The sequence below is a fragment of the Astatotilapia calliptera genome, chromosome 17 (assembly GCF_900246225.1).
Source record: "Astatotilapia calliptera chromosome 17, fAstCal1.2, whole genome shotgun sequence".
Lineage (NCBI taxonomy): Eukaryota > Metazoa > Chordata > Actinopteri > Cichliformes > Cichlidae > Astatotilapia > Astatotilapia calliptera.
In genome coordinates, this window is record NC_039318.1 from 13,755,143 (window position 1) to 13,770,284 (window position 15,142).

The following is a 15,142-nucleotide window of genomic DNA, read 5'->3' on the forward strand; positions in this document are numbered from 1 at the left end:
AAGGCTTGATTTGATTATGCATTCACACGGTAAATTCTAAATGTGAACACGGAAACGGTATGGCTCCACCTGACTTCACTCCTTTAATGATTCTCTTTCTTTCTTTTATTTATTTATTAATTTTTTTGCAGGGCTTAATCGTCTTTTGAGCAATAATTCATACGAGGCAGCTTTCCCCCTTCATGAGGTAATTTGGCTGCTAGAAACCTTTCACTCATTCATTTCCACCACCTGTTTTGAAGTAGTTCTTTGCTGTGATATTATATCACACACAGAGATCATGTCTATGTGTACATAAACATATATATGCATGCTTTAACAGGGGAGCTACCACAGCAAAAACTCCATCAGAACGCACGGAGCAGACAACCATCGGCACCTCTTGTATGAGTGCTGGGCTTGGTGGGGGGTTTGGTACAAGTACCAGCCGCTGGATCTAGTCAGGTAACTACATGCACACAATTAGATCTGAAAGTATATTGAAATGAGAACATCATCATCATCAGGTAGCGATAGCTGAAATATCTTTACATAAAATTTAGTTAAGACATCATGATGTGTTGTGTAGCTTTTACCACATACAGGTGTAGTTTCGAGGCCATTCTGAGGGAACAAACTTGTTTTTTCTCATTCCGCTTGTGCTCGGCTGTTGTTCCAGGAGGTATTTTGGAGAGAAGATCGGACTGTACTTCGCCTGGCTCGGCTGGTACACGGGGATGCTGTTTCCTGCAGCTCTAGTTGGCCTACTGGTATTTCTGTACGGGCTTTTCACTCTGGAGCACTGCCAGGTCAGGTAAAGACACCTCCTCTCTGTAGTGATAAACATGTGTGTCCTGCTATTCTTTACTCTGAGCGTCTACAGAAGAAGACGCATTATTTTCTTCAAACTGCTGCATCTTTCCACGAATCCTCGTGTGCAGAGCAGAATAAACGTTAAATTATTTTTACATACATTTGGATACATTTAGATCTATAATGTGTTGAAAATGTTTCTATTTCAGTCAAAGACTGTTGCATATAATTTAATGTTTGCTTGATGCATGAAGATTAAAACTAACAAGTTTTAAAAAGAGACTTTTTCATTTCATTCAATTTTATGTGATGATTATGCAGAAAAAATAGAATTGGGCTGAAAGGTCTGTTGCTTTATTGTGGAAAGGTCTGTTGTCTGTTGTGTAGCATGTAAATAAGTAATAAGTAACTAATTACTTTTGAAAATAAGTCATCAGTAAAGTAACAGGATTTCTTTCTTGGAGAAGTAATCAGTAATTAACAACTAATTGCTTTTTTCAAGTAGCTTGACCAACACTGCTCCTAAGGTATTTGCTGTCTCTCTCAGTCAGTACTAAAATGAATTTGGAGCCTCTTCGTTTAAACTATATATACGTTTATGTTTACAAAAACTTCAATCATATCCTGGCTGTTTGATTTAAAATTCACTGCAGTGATAATACGGAGGCAAAACTACAAAAAATGTGTGTTTGTCCAACAGATTATGGAGCTAACTGTAATTTGCAATTTGAGATGAGGCAACAGAGTGTGAAATTGTCCCCTGTACGTGATTATACTGGATGCTGCTTAACTGAAACAGAAAATCAAACGTGCGCAGGCTTCTTTGGCTGAAAAATCTCACACAGAAGCAAATGTTCTCTGTAATGACTTTTCTTAAGAACATAATTTCATTTATCTGAACAGAGATCACACACACTTACGTTTTGCACTTGTATTTTTTAAGAGAACTCAGACTTGCGTTTGTCTGGGTTTTTCTGTGACTTTGTCTCTTGCTGGATGTTATAATTCTTGTCCTACTTGAATGCTTTGGTCGTTTGTTTGTCGTCGTCCAGCAAAGAAATCTGCCAGGCCAACGACATCATCATGTGCCCCATCTGTGACCAGTACTGCCCCTACCTGAGACTGTCAGACAGCTGCATCTACGCCAAGGTACATGAAAAGGGGGACGAAATGTTCCCAGCAGCTGATACTTGTGATAGTAGCCGATCTCAGTGTTAGTTAAATAAATATGTGTTAAGAAGCTGTCTATCACTAAATGAGTCCAGTAGGATTGAAATATTTGTATATTTGAAGTATCATCAAAAAGAGATTAATGAGGGTATGCTTTGGGGTAGCCCTATGTTTTGATTCACAAGCTACCAGTTTATGAATGAATGTGCAGTGTCCTCAGTTTCTCACCCTTCAATCATCTCATCCTACTTGGAAACACTGTGATGAAAATGACATTTTTATCATCCAAAAGTATTCTTAGGAACATACTAACTGCACATAAACCGGCACTAAAATCTTTGACATTTATGCATCTCATTGAATCAGGTGTGTAGATTTTTCCTAAATTTGCTTTTTGACATAAAAATGTGTGATCTTGTCTTCGTTTTAAGGTCACCCATCTATTCGACAACGGGGCCACTGTTTTCTTTGCTGTGTTCATGGCTGTGTGGGGTAAGTTAACATTGAACTTTGGAAAAATGCAGCAGGGAAACACATAACAATGAGGTTCGTACAGTGCTGTGCTGCTGCACTGTCTGATAACCTCTTCTGATGTTTTCTAAAAGATAGAGATTACTGTGCAAAAGCCTTGAGCCATCCCTCATTTATTTGTATTTTGCAGGGAACATGGAAATTAGGCTTCTTTAACTATATTCAGGTTGGCTGTCTTTTGTTCCATTCAGCCTCAGGATTAAATAAACGTGCACTTGTTTGTTCCCACTCCTGTTTGATATGTAAAGCAGATCAAAATAGGTGGATAGATTTCTGCTTTAATTTTTTTTTTTCCTAAATGACTCTCTGTATATTGTTTACATGATAAAAATTAACTGAAAAACAACAACAGAAACAAAAAAACCCCCCAGTTAATTCCCCTAAAAATCATCACGTCCAAGGAATGGACTGAAAATGAATGAAGCAGCAGCCAATAGCTGAAGACACTAAAACATTTCAACACAGAGCTATTTCAGCTATTTTATATATTATCAAAGATTTTCACATTACACAGTAACATCAGTCGTTTGTATTTCTTTTTCAATTAGTATTAATACTCTAAAAACAAAACATTTCCGAATTTTATATATTTAAAAGATTAAACAGACATTTACAGTTTCATTAACACTGTTTAAAAGCCTGGTTGAACTGTTAGACACGTGACTACTGAACAAGGTCCCAGTATATGTGCGGTGCACTTAAGGAACCTGTGGGCTGTTCATAACTTTCCTCCACTGCTGACACGGCAGGTGATGAAGAACCAGCAGCATCATAAAGGTGATCCCTGGACTCTTTAGAAATGCCTTAGTGACAGAAAAATGGAGCACAAAAAATGCACAAAATAAAGAAAAATTACTCAAAAGTCACATTTCTAACAGCTTAAACTCAAAATGATACATATCAAAACAATGTTGATGTTTAAAAATAACTACCATCTTTAACAGGTGTTCCTGCACATTGATCTTCACATATATAATCAGAAATGTTGTTGAACTGTGTTTAATTTGAGTACCTATGTAAAGGAAGAACAAAAAATAGAGTAGCAACAGATGCTCACCAAGGATTTTTTTAACATCGGTCGGCTGTTTGAGAGCCTCTCGTATTCTGTTGTCATATCTAAAACATCTCAGCATGAAGAACAGAGCTAAACACAGCTGGAGGATGAAGATCAACACACACAGCACGATGACAATGTTGTTTACTGTTGAGGGTAAAAAGGAGGGAAGAGGTACAAAAAGGCTTTAACAAATCAGACTGACAGAACAGGAATAAAACTTGGACCTTTGTTTCTTTATAATTATTATGAATTACCATTGATTACTTTCATAAATACAATGTACAGATAAATGAGGCGTAGCTTCATTCAACGTGAACTAATTATTGGATAAGATAAAAGATAATGCCTACATTTAGTGTTCAAAGAGGCACAAAGTCATTATTGATACTTTCATAGTTTTCTAGGGTGGGCCTAAGAGTACAAATGAACTGTTGAATAAAACAGTGCAAACAAAATCTCATTTTTCTATTTGTTTTCTGAAGTTGTAGTAGTTGTACAGAATCAGGACTCTTTTGCATTGGAAATATTATAGTACCAGCTGATTGTTGTGCTGTGGACTCCAAGTGGATGACCTCTGGTTGAGAAAAGACCAGAGACTGGTTCTGGTTCTGGAGGAGCCCCATCAGGTAGATCTTATTGCTCCAGGAGATTTGCTGTGAAGGCAAAACAACGGGCATTTGGATTTTGATCAGCTGGGCTTGGAATTTTATTCCAGCTTGTCATTGAAAAGAAGTTAAATTAAAAGCTCCGGTGGACGAGTTACTTGTGTTTGTGAGCTGTGTATAACTAAATAAAGGAAAGCTCAGTATCCGTTCATATAGAAGTTAAATTTGCCAGAAGAAAACAAATACTCTACAGCTTGTAAAAGCTCAGACCAGCGTTACAGCAAGCTACCACGTCCTTTCAACTAATCGCTGGCTTTTTAACTTTTCAAAATGCAATTTAAAACTTGCTTGGGAAGGCACGATGTGATCAAAAATGATTCCTTTGATTTTCTTTAATACAGATTTTTCCAGTTTTTGTAGATGTCATTTGCATACTTTGGTACCAACTGGCTCATGGCATTGTCTATTGTCTACTCTGCATGATGAAACAAAAAAATAAGTTAAGAAACAACCTGAGCACATGGAGTTCTTATGCAAAGACATCCTAGTAAACTACAACTTCAGTGAAAAAACTTATTGTCTATCGATCAACCATTTCCTGAATTTTATAGTGCTGATGATGTCGTGTCTGACGTCATTGGGCTAGTCTGTTTTTATGTAGGAATGTCTTTTTTGCTTTTATTAGGAATTCAGATGTTATTTACTAAGATCATTTACCCTCATAGAGAGCCACTGAGGCATGTAAAAGAGCTCATCATGGTTCAGTCAATGTTTGATAATCTGATAATGATTTGTTGTAGGTCTAGCAGTTAGTTACTAGTTAGTTAGGTTTGAAGCAAACACAATTTGAGCGTTGCTTCAGATGAGCACAGTTTGGTTTAGTGGTATGCAATACTGCAAAATTTGGTATTGATCCATTACCACGTAATTACAGGACCATTATCACAGATGTTTAGTGTTTTCAGAGGGAGAAACGTTTCGTCACTCATCCAAGTGACTGCTTCAGTCTCAGCTGACTGCAGGTTTCCCCAATCTTATAAACAGTACATTTGCCCTTCAATGACTGAAACCAGCCCACTGAAGGAACAATGGGCTGTGAGGTCATTTCCTTGATCATAAATATGCAAATTGTCATGACCATTGATCAATAACCACTGATCAAAGACCATTGGTCATTGATCAGTGGCCATGAGTACCATTCACAGAGAATTGGGAAATGGCTGCAGTCACAGCATTGTAAGATGGTGACAGATGTACCCTTAGGCCCCCTCCTTCTTGACTCCCCACATCAGACCAGTCCTAAATCCCTGTCCAGGATTAAATGAGAGTCCACTGGCCTGTAGGTGTGAGTAGATAGTAGAGTCCCGGCCTGACGAGGTAGCTCTTCTGTGTTGTGCCATCCGCTTAGTCAGAGGTTCTTTGGTTTCCCCGATGTATAAATCCTGGCAATAATCCTGGCACTTAACAGCGTACACTATGTTACTCTGTTTGTGTTGGGGGACCCGATCCTTGGGGTGGACCAAAAATTGGTCCACCCCAAGGATCGCAGCGCAGCGCGATTTGGGGTTTAAAAGCTTCAGAGACGCTGTGTTTTCGAGAAAATTCGCCTCAACTGTTCCGATACTCCTGAGACATCAAACGTTTCTCCCACTGAAAACGCGACGTCCAGATAAACTGAATCAACTTTTTGGGATAACAGCGGCTTATTTGTTATAAGTTTTGAAGTATCTATCCTCAATATGCTTCTTCTGAATACACCTACATGTCTTTGAATTTTAATTCCACTATTAGAGTGTTTTGTTGTGTTACTTAATAAAACCAAACACAGCTTTCACAGTTTTTACACAAATTTTACAACTGGCACTTTCACAGACCTACAATGTAACGACTTGACCTGAGAGTCAACACAAAAGTATCCTTGTATTCAGACATTTTCATTCATGATTGAGCAAATTAATGAACCTAGAGGAGAAAATCAAACGAAAGCATTGATCCTGTCTCGCTAGTATCGAGCCGATAACAATACCAACATTGGTATCAATACTATGGATATTTAAACTGAGCAGCCCCCAGCTGGTGGGGCTGTGCTGTCTATAAATAAGCCTGTAAATCAAATGCTCCTCTCTGGGAAAACAAAATGCCTGATGACATATGTATGTGGCATGTTTTTATCTGTTTAAGATTCTGACTATGATCCTAGGTGCACCTTCTAATGCTGCTGACGGTGCACCTAGGATGCACCTATCACAGAAGTAATAATGTGATAGTCCAACACAGCGGTTAAAAATGAGGTTTAAAGTCTTACTTTAACATGTTAAAGTGTTGCTGAAGATTATATGGTACAGTGCAGGCAGCGACAGTCTTGACAGCAAGGTGCTAAACATCACTGCTGATTATCTTTTGGCTGCTTTAATTTGTATATTTAATCTGTGCTGCGGGAAGAAAGGGGCAGCTTTGATTGTGTAGCTTCGCACAGGCAAAAAATGTAAAAACTGCGGCACTTTAAATAATTCACTTTTCAGTAGAGGACATAATAACAGTCACCCAGTTAGCATGGATAGATCGATAGAGGGCATTCCCTGCTACTAAAGATGTTTACGTTTAATATAGTTCTGCAAACAACCTCTATAAACAACCTACTAAAACTAAAACTGTTAGTAATATAGTGTTGTACAGGACACTGGGATCTTGATAGGGAGCTACAACATTTTTACTCTACAATGAAATCTGCAATCCTAGTCCCTTATCTTATCAACTAACAAAGTTAACCAGCTCTTATGTAATTAACAAATAAGCACCCAACTGAGCTCTAAATAGTACAAAGTTAAACTCCACAAAAGAGTTTTTTTATTTCTGTATAATAATTGATAATTCCTGAATACACATAGTTGCATTTATTAGACATTGAACTACACATATAAAAACACTTGCCAAGTTTAACAACCAGTGTAGAATACTAAAGCTGTTTTCACAGCTGCGCTGGCATCTCAGAGCACTGTTTGAAGTCTGCAAATACAGCAAAAACATTACCAGTTTTCTATTTTTATTAAAAGAAAAGTCAAAAAGAAAGCGCATTAATGTACTGACCTTACATCCACTGCTTCTCGCCGCTTGTCCGAATTAATTTTTGGGTTTCACTGCAGCACAGAATCCACTGAAATCCCCTCATTAAGGTTCCTCAGAAGTTCTCTCCCCTGCTGTTTGCTCATACAGCTGAGTGTTCGCTCTGAAAATACCTTTCTCTTATGCAGCTTCAGACGGCATGACAGAGAAAATAAATGAAAAGCTTGTGTTTGAAACACTGAGGATGAAGGCCTCTGATCTGAGCAGCGTCTGCAATAAGTAAGCCATCCGGAGGACTTTGTTCAGCAGGATCTAACTTCCATGGCTCAGCACTGTTTCTGAGTTGTCGTGCATTGTAAACACTGGATCAGAAAGCACTTTGACACGTGCCATTTTCAACACAGTTGGATAACACGGGCATCATATCAACCTCTCACTATTTACCACTCTGCAGTTAGGATTAACTTAATAGTGCATATATAAAGATCCAGAAGACCAGTAGGCATTTCCCTACACAGTGCAAGATCAACTCGGAAGCAATAGTAAAGATTAACTCATTAACCAGTGTTGGCAGTTTGTGTCAGTAATTTAAACTTCATTGTGATCTGTGGTGTAGAAAATAATGGCCAAAACACTATTCTCTTACCCGGAGAGTGATGCACGTTATTTTTATTTAGTGATGTTTTAAAATTTAAACAAATAAAAGCTGAAATGTTTCATCTTTTGTGCCTATTTTATATAAAGAGTTGGTCAAATTACATATATACAGTGGTCCCTCGCTATAACGCAGTTCACCTTTTGTGGCCTTGCTGTTTTGCGGATTTTTTTGTGCAATATTCCATGTTTTTTTTGTTTGCTAGTTTAGTTTTTTTAGTTTTGTTTTTTTAGATCCTGATTGGCTGTAGACCATTGTCAATCAATCTCATGCCGTGTCTCCTGTACAGTACAGAATGTGTTCAGCTTGTTAAATTTACATAAATCTTTCACTAGCAGTGTGACTCTGAAGTGCTGCTCTGTATGTTTGTAGGTTTTCTCCCCAACAAACACAACAATGTCGATGAAACGTTTTGCACCGTCAAAAGCAACCGCGGGTGCCTTTGGTGTCATTCTACAGTATAGTACTGGACTTATTTGAAGGCTTGAGCTCTGAGAGTGTTTAAAAGAGAGAGAAAGGTGTGAAAATGTTTATGCATGTCTGAGAAAAGTGTATAAAGTGTGCCATGAGGAGGTTTACAGCCTGAAAACATCTATAATAGTTGTAAAAAAATTAAGTTGGCTACTTCGCGGATTTCACCTATCGCGGGTTATTTTTAGAACATAACCCCCGCGATAAACGAGGGACCACTGTATTGTAAAAAGGCATAATTTGTAGAAGCTACCCTAATGCAGACTTACCTGCACTTTCTTATTTTTCTATTACGAGTTTGAGCATCTTTAGGCTAATTGGTCAGGTTTTTGTTTTGGTTTACTTTTATCAACCTGGTTCTTTGGAACAGCCAGCAAGAACAGCTTTTGCTCTTGTGTCCTTCTACAGTTTGTCACAGTCTAGCTGAGAAGCTGACTGTGTGGAGTGAGGAGGAGGACCCGAGTACAAACATGCAAAACAAATCTTTAATCTATCTAAGAACAAGCCGTTTATTCAAGGCCGGAAAACATTACAAGAGGCAAAGGCGAAACTAAACAATAACCTAAACTTGGTGACCTAAGATTAAAACATAAAAACAAACCTAGAAACATGACATAGCATGAACATAGCAAACGACCCAAAGAAATGAATGAAAACACACAGACTAAATGCACACAGGAAGTGAGCAGGGGAAGTGGAAACACATGGGGAAACAGCTGATTAGAAAGAACATAATGACATCAGAGGGAAAAGTAAACTTAAACCTCACTGAATATAGAAACACAAGACTTTCAAAATAAAACAGGAAACATGGAGAGACAGGACAACACAAGCTTGACAATGACATGACAGACTAGACAAGAAACAAGACACAAAAGCCAAGGAGACAGATGATAGTAATGGCTAAACTAAAACTCCACTAGACTAACACAATAACTTATAATCACAAACTTTACATAAGAAACTCAAAAATACAGAATAAACTCAAAACGCCAGGTCAGAAACATGACACAATTCTTGCTAGCATGCTTTAAGCAAGCGAAGTTGTTGCAGTCCAAAACTACAAGATGAATCTGAGGGGTGTACTACAATAATGGGTTGAGCCATCTCTGTGTCTTGAAAGTGGTGCTTTACTGGCCAAGTATGTGTACGCATACAAGAAACTGGGGTCCAGACAATAACCACATATGGAGCATATTATTGGAATAATATGTGCAGATATGAAATCAGCACCAACTGAACAATCAGTTCTCTGGAAAATAACACTACTAATCCTGTTGGTCTTCTAAGCACGGATGGTAGGAGGGTCTAAAGTTTTTCTGATCATCAATTTTAGGGTAAGTGAATCCAGATACAGGAAAACTGCCCTCAGTATACTGAACTTGCTTCATACTACAAAGCCTGGGTTATGTGTTTAACAGAAAACTCAGACTTTAAGCTTGACTTAGCTTTCTGACCCATGCACTTTGCTTTTTATTACAAGTATCTGTGTTGTTGATTAATATCAGGCCAAATATTTAAAGATTGTGACGATTTCTTCATTATTAAGACTTGTACGTCTAAATTTGAAGCATGTTATCTGCAAAAACATGACGGGCTCATCAATAATGTATTGTTTACATAATGACAGAAGAGTCATCTAACAGAAGAAATTTAATAGAAAGTTGATTAGTGCTTGGTAGGAGCCATATAATCCCATCCTGAGGACTGTTTAGGACGCAATGCAAACTTTTTTGTTCATGTCTTCCAGCAACGGTCTTCCTGGAGTTCTGGAAGAGACGCAGAGCTGTCCTCGCATATGACTGGGACCTCATTGACTGGGAAGAAGAGGAGGTAAAAGTCCTGTAGCTTATCTGCTCCCTTTAACATAAATAAATAGTATGAAAAGAAATTAGGAGGGAAAAGATAGTCAATTATATTTCTAGTTATTTCTTTTTTTCTTGAACAAGCACTTCTTCCCTGAAGAAATGTTGGCCTACTCATACCCTTTTCAGTCCATGTCAATCTCAAAGCATATATTTAAAAAGGTGGAGATGGTGTACTAAGAGCCTGTGTCAAGTCTGTCTCAGTTCATTTTATGAGTCACTGAAAATCTGCAGCTCTACAATGAAAGCACGAACAAACTAAAGACCCACACAGCTGTCATAATGTAATTTCTGTGGGTTTTTATGTTCTCTCCTGTCTTGTGTATCAACCTCCAACCATCATCTGTCAATCACATAATAGATAGTGAATGTGTTCTTTGAAGGCTGCTCTTCTTTCGATGTAAATGTGATTCAGAATTTCAATCTGCTTTGTACGTAACGTGAGAAGACAGGCTTTTGGTCAGAGCTTGAGGATATAAGGGTGGTTTGCAGCCACTTGGTTGTGCCTCTACACTGTCACAGCTTGGCTATTATATCCTGTTGCTATGTGTCAGGCACCTTTGGACACAGCCTGCAGTTTGAGTCCTGTTGGCTGTGCTAGACTCTTGCCCAAATAGATCTGGTGCTTAGGGCCGGTTCTTGTGCTGCCATAATCAGAACCTCTGTGGCCTTTTCTAGCCGCTGGTAGGATTTCTTGACGTCAGAGACTTCCTCTATCTGTTGGTGGTACATCCCATGATACCCATGATCTGTGCTTTACACAGTTCGTATTAAATATTTGTGCTGATACCCTGAAGAAGAAGCTTTCTCCGTGGTAACCCTTTTAAAAAAAGTAGTACTTGTTCAGTCTTTTTCTAATTGCATTGACATGTCATGTCATTTATCCCACTAACTGAAGTCTGTTGAGTCCTTACGCTTTCCACTTCTGTGAAGATTGTGTTAATACATACCTCATACTGCCTGTGACTTGCACCCTCAACTATGCAATCCTGTGAAAAACTTCTCAGCAGAAATGGCTGCTAACTAGTAACTAAATGTGTGCTTTCTTACTGCAGTTTATGCTCATATGTGTAGTCTGTTATCTTTCAGGAAGAAATACGCCCGCAGTTTGAGGCCAAATACTCAAAGAAGGAGAGGATGAACCCTATATCTGGAAAACCTGAACCTTACCAGGCCTTCTCTGACAAATACAGTCGCCTCATCGTTTCCACATCTGGAATATTCTTTATGGTGAGTTTCTGGAGCAAGTGAGCATTAAGTAAAAGATGTGTTACTAAATGTGTCAACTGCTTTTTGTCTGCAATTACAATTTCCATTGTTCCATCTAAAACTAGACCTCTCAGTTTATAGACTGAAAAATTCAGTTATCATATATACATTCATAAGTGTTTACAGTTGAAATGTTCTCTTTTTCTTGTCACTGTCACGTCACAGATATTGGTGGTGATTGCTGCCGTATTTGGCATCGTCATTTACCGAGTTATCACTGTCAGTACCTTCGCTGCCTTCGGCTGGGCTCTCATCAGGAACAACTCTCAGGTGGCGACCACGGGCACGGCAGTATGCATCAACTTTTGCATCATCATGCTCCTTAACGTGGTAAGTTTCTGCTGTTTTTCGACTGCACTGTGCAGAAGTAGAGCAATGACGAAATAGTTAATGCATTTATTTCAGGTGTGATAAATACTGTTTTAAATGTAACGGCTAATTCATGCATTGTATGAATAGTTACACGGATACATATAAGATTATCATTATCATTATTTTGATAGCTTTCTAACGCTTTTAACAGCATTTTTAGACAATAAATTTAGAGAAATACATTTAATTTCACCCTTTTTTACAGCTTTATGAAAAAGTTGCTCTGCTTCTTACCAATTTAGGTAAGCTGGTGACACACAATTTTGCAATTTCTTTTTGTATGAATAATGTTACGATATTCTTAAAATGAACTCCTTCTTTCTGTTTAACCACAGAGCAACCGAGGACAGAGTCTGAGTGGGAGAACAGCTTTACTTTCAAGATGTTTCTTTTTCAGTTTGTCAATCTTAACAGTTCAACTTTCTACATCGCCTTCTTTTTGGGAAGGTGAGTAAGTCACAGGCAATTTACAAATACAGGACAGGACCAGTATTAGTTGAATCATGTAACCAGTTTCACACAAATATACGTAGCTGAGTTCCTATTACTTATTCTTACACTGGCTAGTTGCCTTGTTTAGCAAAGGGGCCTGTATATTTTACTGTGATATTAAAGTCATTAGGGAATATCCAAAAGTCTTAAACAAAATATACTGAATCCTTTAGTACAGCTGACCTATAAGAAAGCAATCACCTGTCATGGTTTGCCTCCACCAGTGTGTGAATGTGAGAGTGAATGAATAGTGGAATTGTAAAGCCCTTTGAGTGTCTAGAAAGGCGCTATATAAATGCAATCCATTATTATTATTTAAATCAGAATAGCCTTAATACATTTTAAAGAGATGTTTTTTTTTTTTTTGGGGGGGGGGGGTTGCTTGAATTACTTGTATAGTTGTGAATAACCCATTGACAGAGATTAAGTTTTATATTACTTTAAACAGGAAGAGCATTTGTAAACTTTTGAAAATAGAAGTCTGTGGAGATTGCCTCATTTTTTTTTAGCCAGCTTCAAGTGGCCGTTCGAGGAACTGCAGTTTTTGGTGCATGATCATATGCTTCATCTTTCAGCCTTGCTGCTTGGGGATAGTTATCCTGATACCCTTTGAAGAGTTCACCTTTTGTGTAATTAGGGACAAATTGGAATTTTCCTGACGGTCAACGATAGTACTGTATGTGTAAATTATACAGCTGACGTTCAAATGCTGGTTGGTTGTTGGTTAGGTAAAAAATGTAAAATGTAGCTTACAAAATGTAACCTAATGCAGCGCAGTGTATCTCATTGAATCTATAACAGCATTGTATATTTTGTGTACTTCTGTTCTCGAAGCCTGTTTCTTTACACACATTATTGTGAGCACTTAGATCAGGGGTGGGCAATTCCAGGCCCCGAGGGCCGGTGTCCTGCAGGTTTTAGATCTCACCTTGGGTCAACACACCTGAATCACATGATTAGTTCGTTACCAGGCCTCTGGAGAACTTCAGGACATGTTGAGGAGCTAATTTAGCCATTTAAATCAGCTGTGTTGGTTCAAGGACACATCTAAAACCTGCAGGGAGACCGGCCCTCGAGGCCTGGAGTTGCCCACCCCGATTTAGATTAATCTTCCAGCTTTTATTTGTTACATGAAATAAAATGCCTTTAAAGCCATCAAAATTGTCCTGTTAAGTACAGTTAGGAATAAGTTTAAGGTTTTCTGGATCTTGTAATTATCCAAGAGTAATAAAGTGTCACAGGAAAATTGTTTAATCTCTCTTAAAAGGACAACCAAAGGGATACAAAGATGTCTCAGGTCTTTCAGTACCAGAAAACTGGCATTTTGCATTACCAAGGCTTTCAAATCTAGAAGAGTTTTTATTTTTCAGTGACATCTATAATTTTAACCATCGGGTCCATTTTGATACATTTTACAGACTTTGAGCAAAGCCGTCTCTGGGCTTAACGTAGCTTATAGTGACGCTAAACATGTAGCTCTAATTGTGTGCTCTTTTATTAACTCCTTACTCCTGTTGTTTTTTTTCGACCCTTGGCCTACAGATTCACAGGTCGACCTGGTTCATATCTGCGTCTCATAAATCGCTGGAAACTGGAAGAAGTGAGTAATGACTTTCCTTTTCCCAGTGGGGAATAATCGCAAGGCATTATGGATTGACATATTTCTAACTTGGGCATTAAGCTATTACTGTATGGCTAACCACCAGGCATTTAACCCCCATCATTAGTAAGTGGTACTTCTGGGAACATGCAGGGAAATAATACAGTGGAGTGGTCTAAGGGGACAAAAGGCCTGAGCCGACGCTTTTAGGTGCTGAGCTAATGTTTTCCCTCAGCAGCAGAAATGGAAAAAGTCTCTATAATGTGACATGTACAGTACAAGTGTAGCCTCAGTCAGCCTTTCATTCCCATGCAGAACCATTATTGTCCTTAAAGACATTACTGCCTCGGCTGCACATTTAAAAAGCTGTTAAAGGTTGCAGGCATAAATCATAATCGTAAGTGTATGAAAAATAATTACAGGTTGTGACTATAGCCTTTCCAAAATAAACTGCACTTGCATTGCTGCAGTGGGTGTTTTCCAGCAAGTGATGCTTGCAAATCCTGTTAGACTCATGCTTATAACAGTGACTAGTTCTAGCGATCCTGGATTCCTTCTTGAAAATGAAACTCTTTTGTTTACACTTTAAAACACCATGTTGGCAAAGGCTAAAGTTTGATTTCATGCTATCTCTTTCTTGTCTCCTCAGTGCCATCCTAGTGGCTGTCTCATTGACCTCTGTATGCAGATGGGAATCATCATGGTGCTAAAACAGACGTGGAACAACTTTATGGAGCTCGGCTACCCGTGAGTTCCGTTTGCCGCTGTAACCTTAAAATAATATAAACCTGTTATGTGTTTAGACAAAAAGCAGCATCTGGTGTAAAAAATAAAATATATGGAGCTAGTTACTATGGCAACCTCTTACGTGTATGAATACGGAGTAACTACAAAAATATATAATTCTAGCCCATTTCTAGCCCATTTTATTTAATGCTGAATTGCAAATGCATCTTGCTATCCAAGCTAGCTAGCCAGTGCTAGCATTAGCTGGCAACTCTCTAACTCTACGTCATCTGAAAATTTGAAAAAAACAAACCAAAAAAAAACACAGTTATGGCAAAATTGTCAAACTGTTGTTCACAGCTGGGTACATCACAGTGGATACATCCGTCGTTTATATACAGTCTATGTTGGTTGAGAAACGTAGTGTCAGATTGAAAAGGTGCTGAACGTATCTGAATCTATTGCCATGGTAAA

General features: G+C 38.3%; 1 protein-coding gene and 1 long non-coding RNA gene across 2 annotated transcripts in view; one reads left to right on the top strand and one right to left on the bottom strand.

Annotated features, from left to right (window-relative positions):
• Positions 1-15,142, top strand: part of LOC113008980 (anoctamin-4) — a 54,432-nt gene that overhangs the window by 30,252 nt on the left and 9,038 nt on the right. Inside the window, exons 11-22 of the mRNA XM_026146974.1 lie at positions 132-187; positions 323-444; positions 659-793; positions 1,845-1,941; positions 2,394-2,454; positions 10,095-10,177; positions 11,299-11,439; positions 11,644-11,808; positions 12,056-12,092; positions 12,186-12,297; positions 13,885-13,942; positions 14,592-14,689. Coding sequence (XP_026002759.1) covers positions 132-187; positions 323-444; positions 659-793; positions 1,845-1,941; positions 2,394-2,454; positions 10,095-10,177; positions 11,299-11,439; positions 11,644-11,808; positions 12,056-12,092; positions 12,186-12,297; positions 13,885-13,942; positions 14,592-14,689 — 1,165 coding nt within the window. The remainder of the gene's footprint in view (positions 1-131; positions 188-322; positions 445-658; positions 794-1,844; positions 1,942-2,393; positions 2,455-10,094; positions 10,178-11,298; positions 11,440-11,643; positions 11,809-12,055; positions 12,093-12,185; positions 12,298-13,884; positions 13,943-14,591; positions 14,690-15,142) is intronic.
• Positions 2,821-7,892, bottom strand: LOC113008982 (uncharacterized). The gene is made up of 4 exons (XR_003270104.1): positions 7,243-7,892; positions 4,086-4,203; positions 3,551-3,694; positions 2,821-3,296 (listed from the first exon to the last, which is right to left on the bottom strand). It is a non-coding gene; the product is annotated as an uncharacterized LOC113008982 (long non-coding RNA).